This window comes from Cydia fagiglandana, chromosome 1 (genome assembly GCF_963556715.1).
Source record: "Cydia fagiglandana chromosome 1, ilCydFagi1.1, whole genome shotgun sequence".
NCBI classification, from domain to species: domain Eukaryota; kingdom Metazoa; phylum Arthropoda; class Insecta; order Lepidoptera; family Tortricidae; genus Cydia; species Cydia fagiglandana.
Window position 1 is genome coordinate 2297305 of NC_085932.1, and position 12364 is coordinate 2309668.

At 39.1% G+C, this 12364-nt stretch overlaps 2 protein-coding genes across 2 annotated transcripts in view; one reads left to right on the forward strand and one right to left on the reverse strand.

Annotated features, from left to right (window-relative positions):
• Window positions 1-1219: 1219 nt before the first annotated feature.
• LOC134673038 (transcription factor AP-4) lies at window positions 1220-8196 on the reverse strand. Its single transcript, XM_063531010.1, has 3 exons — window positions 7805-8196; window positions 6336-6501; window positions 1220-6057 (listed from the first exon to the last, which is right to left on the reverse strand). The coding sequence occupies exons 1-3, from the start codon at window positions 7891-7893 to the stop codon at window positions 5329-5331; spliced, it is 984 nt and encodes a 327-aa protein (XP_063387080.1). The 5' UTR covers window positions 7894-8196; the 3' UTR covers window positions 1220-5328.
• A 2362-nt stretch (window positions 8197-10558) lies between these two features.
• LOC134673138 (A-kinase anchor protein 200-like) overlaps window positions 10559-12364 on the forward strand; it is a 41322-nt gene continuing 39516 nt past the window's right edge. The window contains 1 exon segment of the mRNA XM_063531118.1: window positions 10559-10714. The gene's annotated coding sequence lies outside the window, so the exon portion shown is untranslated.

The following is a 12364-nucleotide window of genomic DNA, read 5'->3' on the forward strand; positions in this document are numbered from 1 at the left end:
AAACTGCCCAGAAATAGGAGCCCCGCGTAGCGGGGCTCCGTCGACTCAGAAAACGAGTCAAAGATTTTTACGTTTCACGATATGCCCGATCTTACGATCGGCCGCCGATAGATACACACGCAAGTCAAACGCAGCTTGTACACCTTTGCACTCCTACGGCACAGGAAATTTCTTAGTCTAAAAATGGAGTAGGTTGACTTATGTCTCCGGTAGAGATGCACCGGATATCCGGTTACTATCCGGTATCCGGCCATTAATTTACTATCCGGCCGGATACCGGATAGTAACCTACTATCCGGCCGGATACCGGATAGTAACATTGCTTGATTTCGGAGTAAACAAATTGGATTTATGAAACAGACACGATCATAATCGTACTTGTTTATTATTTTAAAACAATTTAATAATTCCATTGACTTGCACGCGCATTCATTTCGAACCTAGAAATGAGTCCGCGCGAACGTTTACTAGGAAACAGGTCAAACCATCAGAATGCGCACCTGAAAATCCGAAATGTAGGTATAGTTCCTCTGGCCGAATATTCGGCGGCCGGATACCGGATATCCGGCCGATGGTCAGGCCGAATATCCGGTATCCGGTATCCGGCCAAACAACTATCCGTTGCATCTCTAGTCTCCGGAGTATTTCCAATTGTTAATTTATTTTTCACCACACCAGCTCGGAAAGGCTTACTTTGCACTTCAAAAACTGATAGCAAAGTTGCATTTTATTCACATGTGAGGCAAAACAATCAAATGTAAATTTTGAGTTGTTTACTTATGTTTGCTGGTAGAATTGACTTTTAAATGATGATTTTGGATGATAAATATTTAATAACATTCATTTAGATTTGATTTGGATTGATTTTGTTTAATATTATACATTTAATATTTGCTTTGGGTTGGTGTGGTGAAATTTATTTTTATCCACTAATGAAAGAATGAACCTATTTTGACTGCGGTTTTCATTAAAGGGTTGGTTTTACACCAACAATTCCGACTCACCAGATGGCGGTGTTATTTGTAGGGGATTTTCAAATTTAATGATAGGTATCCTTTATTCTGGTGGAAATTATCTGAAACAAACCTTACAACGGAACCAGATCAAATCACGTCCTTATTATTTAACCATTAAGACTTAAAATAGAATGAAAGTTTATATAAATTCGGTTCATCTCAGATAATTTCAACCCTATACAGGATTTAAAATAAAACACATGTTTATCAATGTTTTATAAATATTCGTAAATATAGGTCAAATGTGGTACAATTAAAATCAGAGGAAATATACTTTATCGATTTCATATCAAAAAGGAAACGCCCATGCATTATTTTCTACACTTTATCATCATCTTAATTAATGAATTATAAAAGACGTTGCAATATGTGCCTACTATAGGAACATGAGCGTGCTAGCGAGAGGGTTTGTTTCTGACCTAGTACAGTCAACAGCAGTAGTTGTTACGCGGGCGAGGTGTTCAAAATGACCTTGACACGTTCTTATTCTCTTAACAATAAAGTCGCGTCAAGATTATTTTGAACACCTGGCCCGCTTAGCAACTTCTGCTGCTGACTGTACTACTACTTGATCAGTACATCGCAGTTGATACTCACAAAAAATAAGCCTTGATCTCCGGGTTGACGCCATACGCTGCGTACATCCTCATGTTCTGAAATGTTGTCTTACTTTTGTGACGCTGTAAGGAGCGTAGGGCGGCGTCAACCGGAGACTGATTCGACCACCCATAACTTGCCAAATAAGATCTATTTATGAGAAAACAATTTATTATAGGTAATATTTTTGACGTCAATTGGAATTAAAAGTAAATTACATAGCAGCGATAATTAATATCAATGAGAATCATTTGCGATCATGCCCTTCCGCTAACAGTAGACTAAAATTTGAATCTAAGCTAGACGAAAAACAAATCTAACCTAGATATTGAAACAAAATAAACTTACTATCAATAAATGCAATTTTTGATGGTACAAAGCTAATTTTGTATAGCTTCCTGCGTATTATGCGGCAGAGAACAAAATTTAATTACGCCGGCAAACCTTAACTAAACTAGTTTGTGTGTTCCATCGACCCTATGATTATGAACGCCTATATTTCAGTAAATAGAGCTACACACAGTTACTAACCTCCATATAAAACTAGTACATATTATAATCAGTTAGAATACGATAGAGTGTAGAAAATGGAAATATTCACAACGAATAAGTCGTAAAACCAATAAAACAGGGCACCATCACCAGTGACCGGTGTAAGTGGTCAACACTACCTTGATTACTTCACTTAACTGGAGAATGTGATCTTAAACCTATGAACCTACCTTAGACTAGATATAAGTATCTAAATATGGGTCATGCACAGATAATGCGCCTGTAGTTTTGCAGAATACAACCTCACTAGTGTTATGACGTTCTAAAGAACATTCTCTTTTCTTTTTATTACACCGCTGTGGCAACCTAGCTTACGGTTCGCCTGATTTTAAGCGGAAACCGCAGCTCATAGACGCGCGACTCCAGCCGAAGCGCGTAAACAACCTTTTAGTATACAAGGATTCAACTTCTAGCTGAGAATATTTCTCATATAAAATGGACAACGTTTTTGACAACATCACAACACTAGACAAAACTTATCTTAAATACAAATAAGCTTCAGTCACTTTCAGCAGAACTACAGCTATGTAAACAGTTATTGGCTAATTTTACTGGTTTATATTTATGTCACATCGTCATAACACCACATTACAGGGTTCTGTTAATTATCAAATTACTATCAGTCTTCACTTAACCACTTGTCTCATAAACTAATATACATGAATTTCAATCACTTGACACCACAAACAAAACTTTTATTTAAATATTACTGAAAGTGTCTCATGTTTTATTGGTTTCAGATCTGTGACAAACAAGCATGAGTGAATATACAGACAAATATCATTTACCAACTAATTAATAAGAAATAACCATTTTAATACTTTAAGACATAAATAATAACACATTTAAACAATTCAACTTGTTTTCTTTGACTTAAAATCTCTTACTACTATTTTGACTACTCTAATAGTAATAGTATAACCGAGTCCGTTATGTTACAAGTTACGTTTTATCCTATACTGACATGTAAAGGCGGTAGGCAGACAAATCTTACAACTACGGACTCAGAAACAGAGCAAGAACATACACCAGAGGCTCTCCTCTTGCAACCTCCATGCCGGCTGCAGTTAGATTGCATTCAGGTAGATCATTTACCGCTCCTAACTGCTTAGAGAAATGAGTAACATGCAAAGTAAAATGTTACATCTTAATATACACATTATTGTATACTTATAAATTACAGACCGCTTCTTCGCAAGCTGTAGTTACGATTCATGTCAATATCGGACATAATTTAACAACTACGTGCTCATGTCACGCGCGCATTGGAACCCAGCAGGGTAAAGATCTTATAAAATCAAGGCGTTTACAAAACTTCGGCGCGTATTCACTTAACTAATTATCACTTACACAAAAAATTTGAAGTACAAGATCTACGACGCCGCCGGGTTACTCGCGAGCGACACATTCGTTACACACTCACACTAACACGGCTCACTACCAATATGGTGGCACAATTTACAGAACTTAATAATGAACAAGTGATCAGTCTTAAAAAAAATACGACCCTGGAGGATCTCGACACTGTCGACACGGATCCACTCTGTTGCTGAGTCGAACTAAAATAACATACATTCTAAGAACTTACAAGGGAAAGCGTTAACCTAAAGCACTGTACGTTACGTCTTTAACAAAATGTCAGCACACTGAAGCAAACGATAATAGTCTATGATCATTAGCTAACGCGAGCTCACCGGGCCCGCACTCTACGGCTTAATAAGAGTACAAATAGTAACAGAACATATATACTAATGTTATTTATTTAATACATGATTAGATCATCAATTGTTGGAGTGCCTGCTTATCGCCAATTCCTGTTACATTTTTTAAAACGAGCGACATTTCTAAGCCCAGTATTCTGTGCTAAGTTATCTATTTAACTATAGAAATCGACCTTTTGTCTAAACTTCAATTTATTGACTACCTATAATTCAGCTAAAAACATAACAATGGCAATGGAGGAAACGGCACAAACGACGTTTGTTTAAATTGGTTTCCTTGAAATGCCACTTTCCGAGCGTTAGCGGACTTGCCAGCAGACGCCGCATGGCTGCCATCAACGAAGCAGGTCATTTACTTTACAACGGTGCCCATGATTGATTATTTTAATTGTATTTACCGAATTATGCTATTCATTTTAATACAATACATAATAACTCATTCTCCAATCTATGTTTTACATGTAGATTGATTCTTAGATACGTGTGAAACTACATGGAATGCTCTAATTTCGGATACTATCAATACTATCTATACTATCTGTATTTTATTTTTGACAACTGTCATCATTAGTAAATAATGGCTATAATTTCGAGGGTGAACCGAGCACTGGGAGATTGTAAAAAGCATAGAAAATGAGACACTGGATATACAATTTTTGGCTAAGTCAGTAAAGACTAAGTCGATTACTATTATCAATTATACACAATACATATTCATAATTTAGAAGTCAATCATAATCACGTCACATCAGATTTAAGGAAACATGTATTATATAAAACATATCTTAGAATATTATATGATGAATTGATATTGATAATACTATATTAGTACAAAATGCGGCAATAAGACGCCACTCTTAGCTACACAGAGAGTCAAATGTGATACATTATATAGTAGGTTATCTTATATTGCTAAAAATGCTTGTAAAATATTAAGAATGCAAAATATTGCTGTATCATTTCGAACAACCTCTCAGTAACACCATCATCGATTACTCAGCGTTATTGCTTTCGCGGTGGTAGTTTCCTATCGAACCAGACTCTGTAGGTAATCATTATAAAATTATCACAAACCCTATGTTACATCACCCACCCGTTACCTATCTCACCTCACTAGGACCGTCGCGACGGTCATCCTTCCAATACCTTAACCGAATCAGTCAATCCCTCGATCTTTTGTCATCAATTAGATTAAGCCGGAGTAACGAAATAACATTAAATTACATTTGAGACTAAACTAAGCACAGCGCCAACGTTCGCTCCCGGCCCCGACGCTCGCGGCCCGACTCCGACGCGTAAAAAAAACAAGACGCAGACTTATCGATTCGTCACTTTGGAAAAGACAACTAAACAACTAATACTTTAAAACTACATTCGAGGAGGGTCACGGACGCTCAAAGAGCAAAAGCGAAAATACTCGCCCTCGGCCGCGCTCAGCGCGATCACGAGTGCTTCACCACGATGACGCCGGGTCGCTGCGGCGGCGCCGCCGGCACCGCCGCCGCCGGCTTCTTGGTGAGCGCCAGCGGCGCGTCGCCCGCGTCGCCGAACAGGTGGTCGCCCTCGAGGTGGCGGATGGCCTCCACGATGGTCTCGAGGTTCTGGCGCGAGGTGCTGGCCAGGTGGTAGAGGCGCGCCGCCTCGGGCGCGGCGTCGGGCAGCACCTCCACCTCCACGCGCGGCTCCGCCTTGATGGCCGCCTCCAGCAGCGGCGCCTCGGCGGGCGGCGCCGGCACCGGCACCGCGGCCTCCGCCTCCTCCGTCTCCAGCTTGCAGTCGGCCTCGGCCGGCGCGGGCTCCGGGCCGGGCTCGGGGTAGAGCCGCGCCTCCACGGCGTGCAGGCGCTCCTCCAGCAGGCGCCGCAGCCGCCGCTCGCGCTCCAGCTGCACGCGCAGCTCGGCGCCCTCGGCGTCCTTCTTGGCGCCGCCGATGTTGATGACGGCGACGGGCTCGGGCGACCGCGAGTTGGTGACGCTGTCGTCGGTGGAGTCGGGGATGATCGTGGTGGGCGCCATGTGGGAGATTATTTCGCTTTTTCTCTTCTTGAGAGGGATCTCGCCGCCCTCGTGTTGGTTCAGTAGCCGCTTCAGCTGGCAATTTTGTGACAGAAGTCTGGTCTTCTCCTGTTCCAGTGAGTAGATATACTCTGCAGTTTGTTGTAAAATGGCGGCCTGAAAAATACAAAAATCATTTCACTCCTAATGATCCATAAAGAAAAAGACCATTTAAAAATCTATTATTATTAGTTATTTCTTTTTAGACAGGTACATCGTCGGTCGTACGTCGCGTACGTTGCTGGTACGTCTAAATCATAATTCACTTAGCACAGTTTCACTGTTTAGATTTAGATAGTTTGTCCAGTCTATTTTTAAATTGATTTACACTTGTACACTCACAACTTTGGATTTTACTTAACAATTCTAATAAAATACATAAGTGCAAACCATACCTTGCTGAGTTTCTCTCCTTCATGCCTGGGCAGGAGAGTCCGCAGAGCCTGAAAGCCTGCGTTGATACTCTGCATGCGTCTGCGTTCATTGCTGTTTGCAATCTCCCGTCGGATGCGTTTTTCCGCCTCCATTGTCCTACCACCTGACACCGAATGCTTTTCACTTCTGTAATCAAATTTAAGTTTATAATTACTAATAGTCAACATATTTGGCACATATCTGTAGACTAAAACTATCTATTATCAGTGACATCAACTGAAAGAAAAGAATGCCTGTATCTCACAAAGCAGAGGGCCTACCGTGAAATCCGAAAATTAAAGTTTCGTTATCTGCCTCTCTATCACAAAAAGTATGAGTAAAATATATAGTAAGTAATGTTATACTGTCTACCTGTATAAGTACCTGTGTTGATCATAGGTTGGCTGCTATACTGGCGACATAATAAGGATGAGTTTATAGGTATTTACTTTTTTCTACTTTAGAAGTTTCTTGCATTTCATAATTGACTTTTTATAAAATTGTTTTGTCTGTTTTTACCAATTGTGGGGCCCATTGCATTTCTTATTACATTAAATTACAGTCAAAATATTATTTTGGGCTTACCAATATACATTTTGTCAGGAAAATCATATATAATAAGATATATACAGTGGTATTACTAAAAGAAATTAATAACTAGCTGAAATCTAAAATAGGCCCTTGAGGCATTGTACCAAGGATGCTGGCGGCATTTCCTCACTGTATCACAATGCTGATAATAATAAAATTAATGTATTAAGTAGAGTATTGTGTAAAAACATGTAATGTATAACCAATGTATTAGCACCTGTTTGCAAACATTCAGATGATAACTTTTAACAGGTTCATAAAGGTATATCCAAATTATGTCCAACATTCTTCACAAATATGGACCACTTTCTTATGAAACATCAAATTTATCTCATAATTTGAGTAAAAAATTGAGGTAATATACAGTTATCAATGTATATTATCATACTTTTGAATTAAGGACAGTGCAGTAGATTTTAAACTGACTATCACCAAGCCATGATTACAACCTAAAAATGATGTTCAAATTATTTCATGTTGGCCAGTTTATCAACAATAACACCACTGGAATGTTGATAACATTTTTTTTTTAATAATTTTGGAGCATCTTTACATTTCATACAAAAACATGAATGACTTTACGCTTAATCGTACATGTGTTCGATAGTACGTTATTAGTGCAGTAGCTAGGTAGGGGCACATACTACGCCTATTTTACCGACCTAACATGGCGGCCCAACAGCTGACTACAACCGGCACGACACGGGCGGGAGGCGTCATATGGTCACTATAATACTATACGACACTTGAAAATGTTTTTTAGGGCCAAGTCAAAGTATAATATGGCAAAATGTACACTTTACAACTCATTATAGGCTTAGTTAAACAACAATTCGGCGACCACGCCGGGCTTCCATACCTGGCAAAAGCGTGATTCGATGCCTCCTCTTCGTACAAGTTATAGTCCTCTACTTCTAGCAAGCAGACATCATTACCGTGTAATGACATCACTTTAGTTCGCTAGATTAATGTTTTAAGAATTCTTCATGAACACTGCACTTGGTAATAGAAGAAAGTCGAAATAATTTTACAGAGGGTCCACAATGGCGGGAAATGACAATGAGCTTGGTCAGGTGACGCTACACAAATATTTCACGGCACCATTTGAAACACTCCACAAATCACGGTTTACAGCACTTCTGGCACTAGAACAGATCTAAATAAGTCGGTTTTTTGAAAGTATCAAGTAACTACTTTTTAAAAACAGTAATTATCGGAGAATCAAGGGCAACGCGACATCGATGCACACGCCATTTGTAATTTTAGCATAATGTTGCCAGCTTAAATATTTGCGTATAAAGATGAGTGAAAAAATAAAATAAGGCCAAGCGAGCACCACGATTTTAATTTTTGCGACACGATTTTAGAATCGCGCTGTAATTTATCGCAGAAAATTCACTGCGCGCACTGCGATGAGAAGTCGACTATTTGTTCATTCTCGACATGGATTTCGTACCAGTCGCTTGTCGTGAAACAATATGCAATCGCTGTATGACTTTGAGTATTTATACCACAAAGGTGATTTCCTTCTATTTCTATAATTAAACGGTCAACATCTAGCGTCTCATCTTGTGACTCCATTGGAGAAGCAGGTTCCGATATGTTGACGCTTCGAGAGCGAAATGCCGACTGAGGTCCGGGGTGCGATTTTATTATCGCAGTGCGCGCGGGGCCATACAACTCCGTATGCTGCAATTCACTTTGCGACAATCGCGGAAAAATGTGACAAATCACAATTTTAAAATCGCTGCGATTTTTTTGTCGCACATGCGCGCACTGCAATATAAACACATGTTACATATCTGCGACTAAATTATCGCGCGACAAAAAGTCGTGGTGCGCGCTTGGCCTTATACCACAAAGGTGATCTCTTCTATTTCTATAATTAAACGGTCAACATCTAGCGTCTCATCTTGTGACTCCATTGGAGAAGCAGGTTCCGATATGTTGACGCTTGGAGAGCGAAATGCCGACTGAGGTCCGGTGTGCGATTTTATTATCGCAGTGCGCGTGGGGCCATACAACTCCGTATGCTGCAATTCACTTTGCGACAATCGCGTCGCGAGCAATCGCGGAAAAATGTGACAAATCACAATTTTAAAATCGCTGCGTTTTTTTTGTCGCATATGAACGCACTGCCATATAAACACATACGTTACATTTCTGCGACAAAAAGTCGTGGTGCTCGCTTGGCCTAAGAGCATGGTTTACATCTTGCAAATGAGAAGTAAAATTTTCTTTTTGAAATAATAAAGATTTTTTCAACCTTAGTTAGCTTCTTTAAATTTTTAAAATTTACTTCAAATACAGAAATCTAGAGTTAGACCAAAAAAGTCTGCAACGATTTTAATAATAGCATACGCAGTGCTGCCAGTGTTATTTAATAGAAGTTTGACATTTAAAACAGCATTTGCACAATATACTTACTATAGCTGGTCAAGCAAATCTTGTTAGTATAAGGCGGCAAATTTGAAAAATGTAGGCGAGAAGGGATATCGTCACATAGAAAATTTGAATTTCGCGCCTTTTTTTACTGACAAGATTTGCTTGACCAGCTATATATTATATACTCTTTGACTTGCAGCGCGTGTGCTATCATTATGAATATCGTTGCAGATTGCAGACTTATCTTGGTCTAAGGCCAAGCGCGCACCACGACTTTTTGTCGCGCGATAATTTAGTCGCAGAAATGTAACGTATGTGTTTATATGGCAATGCGCGCATATGCGACAAAAAAATCGCAGCGATTTTAAAATTGTGATTTGTCACATTTTTCCGCGACTGCTCGCAACGCGATTGTCGCAAAGTGAATTGCAGCATACGGAGTTGTATGGCCCCGCGCGCACTGCGATAATAAAATCGCACCCCGGACCTCAGTCGGCATTTCGCTCTCCAAGCGTCAACATATCGGAACCTGCTATGGAGTGACAAGATGAGACGCCAGTGGCCTATTTTATAAAGCTACAAGTTACAATTTACAAGCGAAAGTCTCGTTCTAACACATAGGGTTAGAAAGAGACTTCCGCTTGTAAATTGTAACTTGTAGCTTTATAAAATAGGCCACAGATGTTGACCGTTTAATTATAGAAATAGAAGGAGATCACCTTTGTGGTATAAATACTCAAAGTCATACAGCGATTGCATATTGTTTCACGACAAGTGACTGGTACGCTTCGAGCAACACCGGCTTCCGACACCGAAATCCATGTCGAGAATGAACAAATCGTCGACTTTTCATCGCAGTGCGCGCAGTGAATTTTCTGCTATAAATTACAGCGCGATTCTAAAATCGCGTCACAAAAATTAAAATCGTGGTGCGCGCTTGGCCTAACTCTAGAGTACAGTATTATACTTGGTCAAGCAAATCTTGTCAGTAGAAAAAGGCGCGAAATTCATATTTTCTATGAGACGATAATCCTACGCGCCTACTTTTTTAAATTTGCCGCCTTTTTCTACTGACAAGATTTGCTTGACCAAGTATAGTAATTTCAAATACTTGGCGCCATATCCAGAGAGAATATAGAGGGTTAATTAATGTAGAGCTTGTTCAATTGTCTATAGGTAAAAAAACCTGCGGGTTGGTAGCCTTGAAGCGTCTTGGTGAAAGCAACCAATCAAAAATTAGTTTCAATTTTGAATTTGCTGGAGGTGGGGATTTCGTCCTGCCGCCATATTGTGTCGGGCTGTCTGTGAGTGCTTTATGTTAACAAATTTCTGAAATTGTGGTGTAAATTCCTTGTTAATAAAATAAAGATTGAAAGTCCAGGTGGTAAGTTCAATTTGAATTCTAGTCTTTGTCATGGTTTTAGTTATAGTGTTAAAATATTCTAACGTTTCTGCAAAATGCCGGCTGTGTAAATTAATTTTGAGTTCGGTAAAAGTACATTTGAATTTTCTGTTTCATCCTGTCCCCTAAACTACATTTTGTCACGCGATCTGTATTGATCCTAAAATATGAGGTTTTCATTAAATGAAATAACTTTTAAACACACTGTTATCACCTCGACTAATAATTCAAATCGAGGACAAAAGAAATGAGAACTGTGGTGACGGCAGATTTAACCGTCGATTAAAAACTGCTCACTAAACAGCACTAAGGTAAAGTAATATTGTTGAACTATTTGTTTCTAAATCATTATTGTAGTTGTTAGTAATATCTTGAATTATGTTGGTTTCTGGGAAATCCGTTCTTTGTCGCACGATGAATCACCCTGCCAGCCTGCCAGTTGTTTAGGGCGACATGCAAGTTAGTGAAACAAGGGTGTTGTATCGTATGCATTCATGTCATGAGTAATCCTTATTTGCGTTCCATAGCTTATTTGTCTTAAAATACGCAATAAGCCCGAACTAATAACATAAATAGTCATTTTAGAAAAGGGGATTTGTATACTTATAACTAACTTGAAACATTTCCAAGGCTTCGTTCTCGCGGAGAATGTAAGTATTCCAATAGAAAGCAATGTCCTAATGTAGCCCTGTAGGTGTTTTTCTAAATTTACTAATGAAAGTACGTTCCAAAACGATTTAGTACTTTCTGCTGATAAGGCTAACAATACTAGGAAAGCTAGATTAGAACGATTGTTTATAATCAAGTTTCTCAGATTATACGTTATGTGTTATGTAGACGTACACCGTACATATTCAGGGTAGGGAGGTATCTTTATTTGCGCACATATTACCTACATCATTTAATTACAAATAAAGTTTGAACATGTGGTGCCGTAGCGGCGCCGTTAACATGCTATAGGGGCAGGGATTAGGATTAGGGAATGCAATCTCGCACCAAGATTGGCGATTAGAGATCTCGCACGTAAATTCTGAATCGAGATTGGGTGTTTCGAGATCTCGACCGTCTGACTTTCGAGATTGAAATTTGACAAAATAACTAAAAATGTGTTATTTTGATCAAAAATCTCTAAGGATTCTACTTGTTTAGGGTACGTCATGTTATATTTTCAAAATAAAAAGAACAAATTAAATCAGCATTAAATTAAAAAAAACTTTTATTTTAATAAAACATGAAATAAATATAGCTCTAATTTGACATTCCGCACAGAAGTTGCCACAGCGCTTTTATCGTCAGCTAAAGCCGCTCGCACACAATAACACTGCCGTAACAACATGAATCTTACGTCAAAAAGATTACTTTAAACAAAGTAATTCACACGAATTAATCTTTCAATCTCGTTCAAGATCTCGAAAATATTAATCGAGATCTCGACCAAGATAAGATTACAAAAATCGAAATTAACGGTCAGCGAGATTGAATCTCGAAGATTGGTGCGAGATCTCGCGAGATCTCGAAATTGCGAGATCGAGATTGCATTCCCTAATTAGGATGTACGACAGGATTTATTTTACTTTCGAGCACATGCCGTAGAAAACTCAAAAATAGTATTAACTAAGTACCTACTTTACC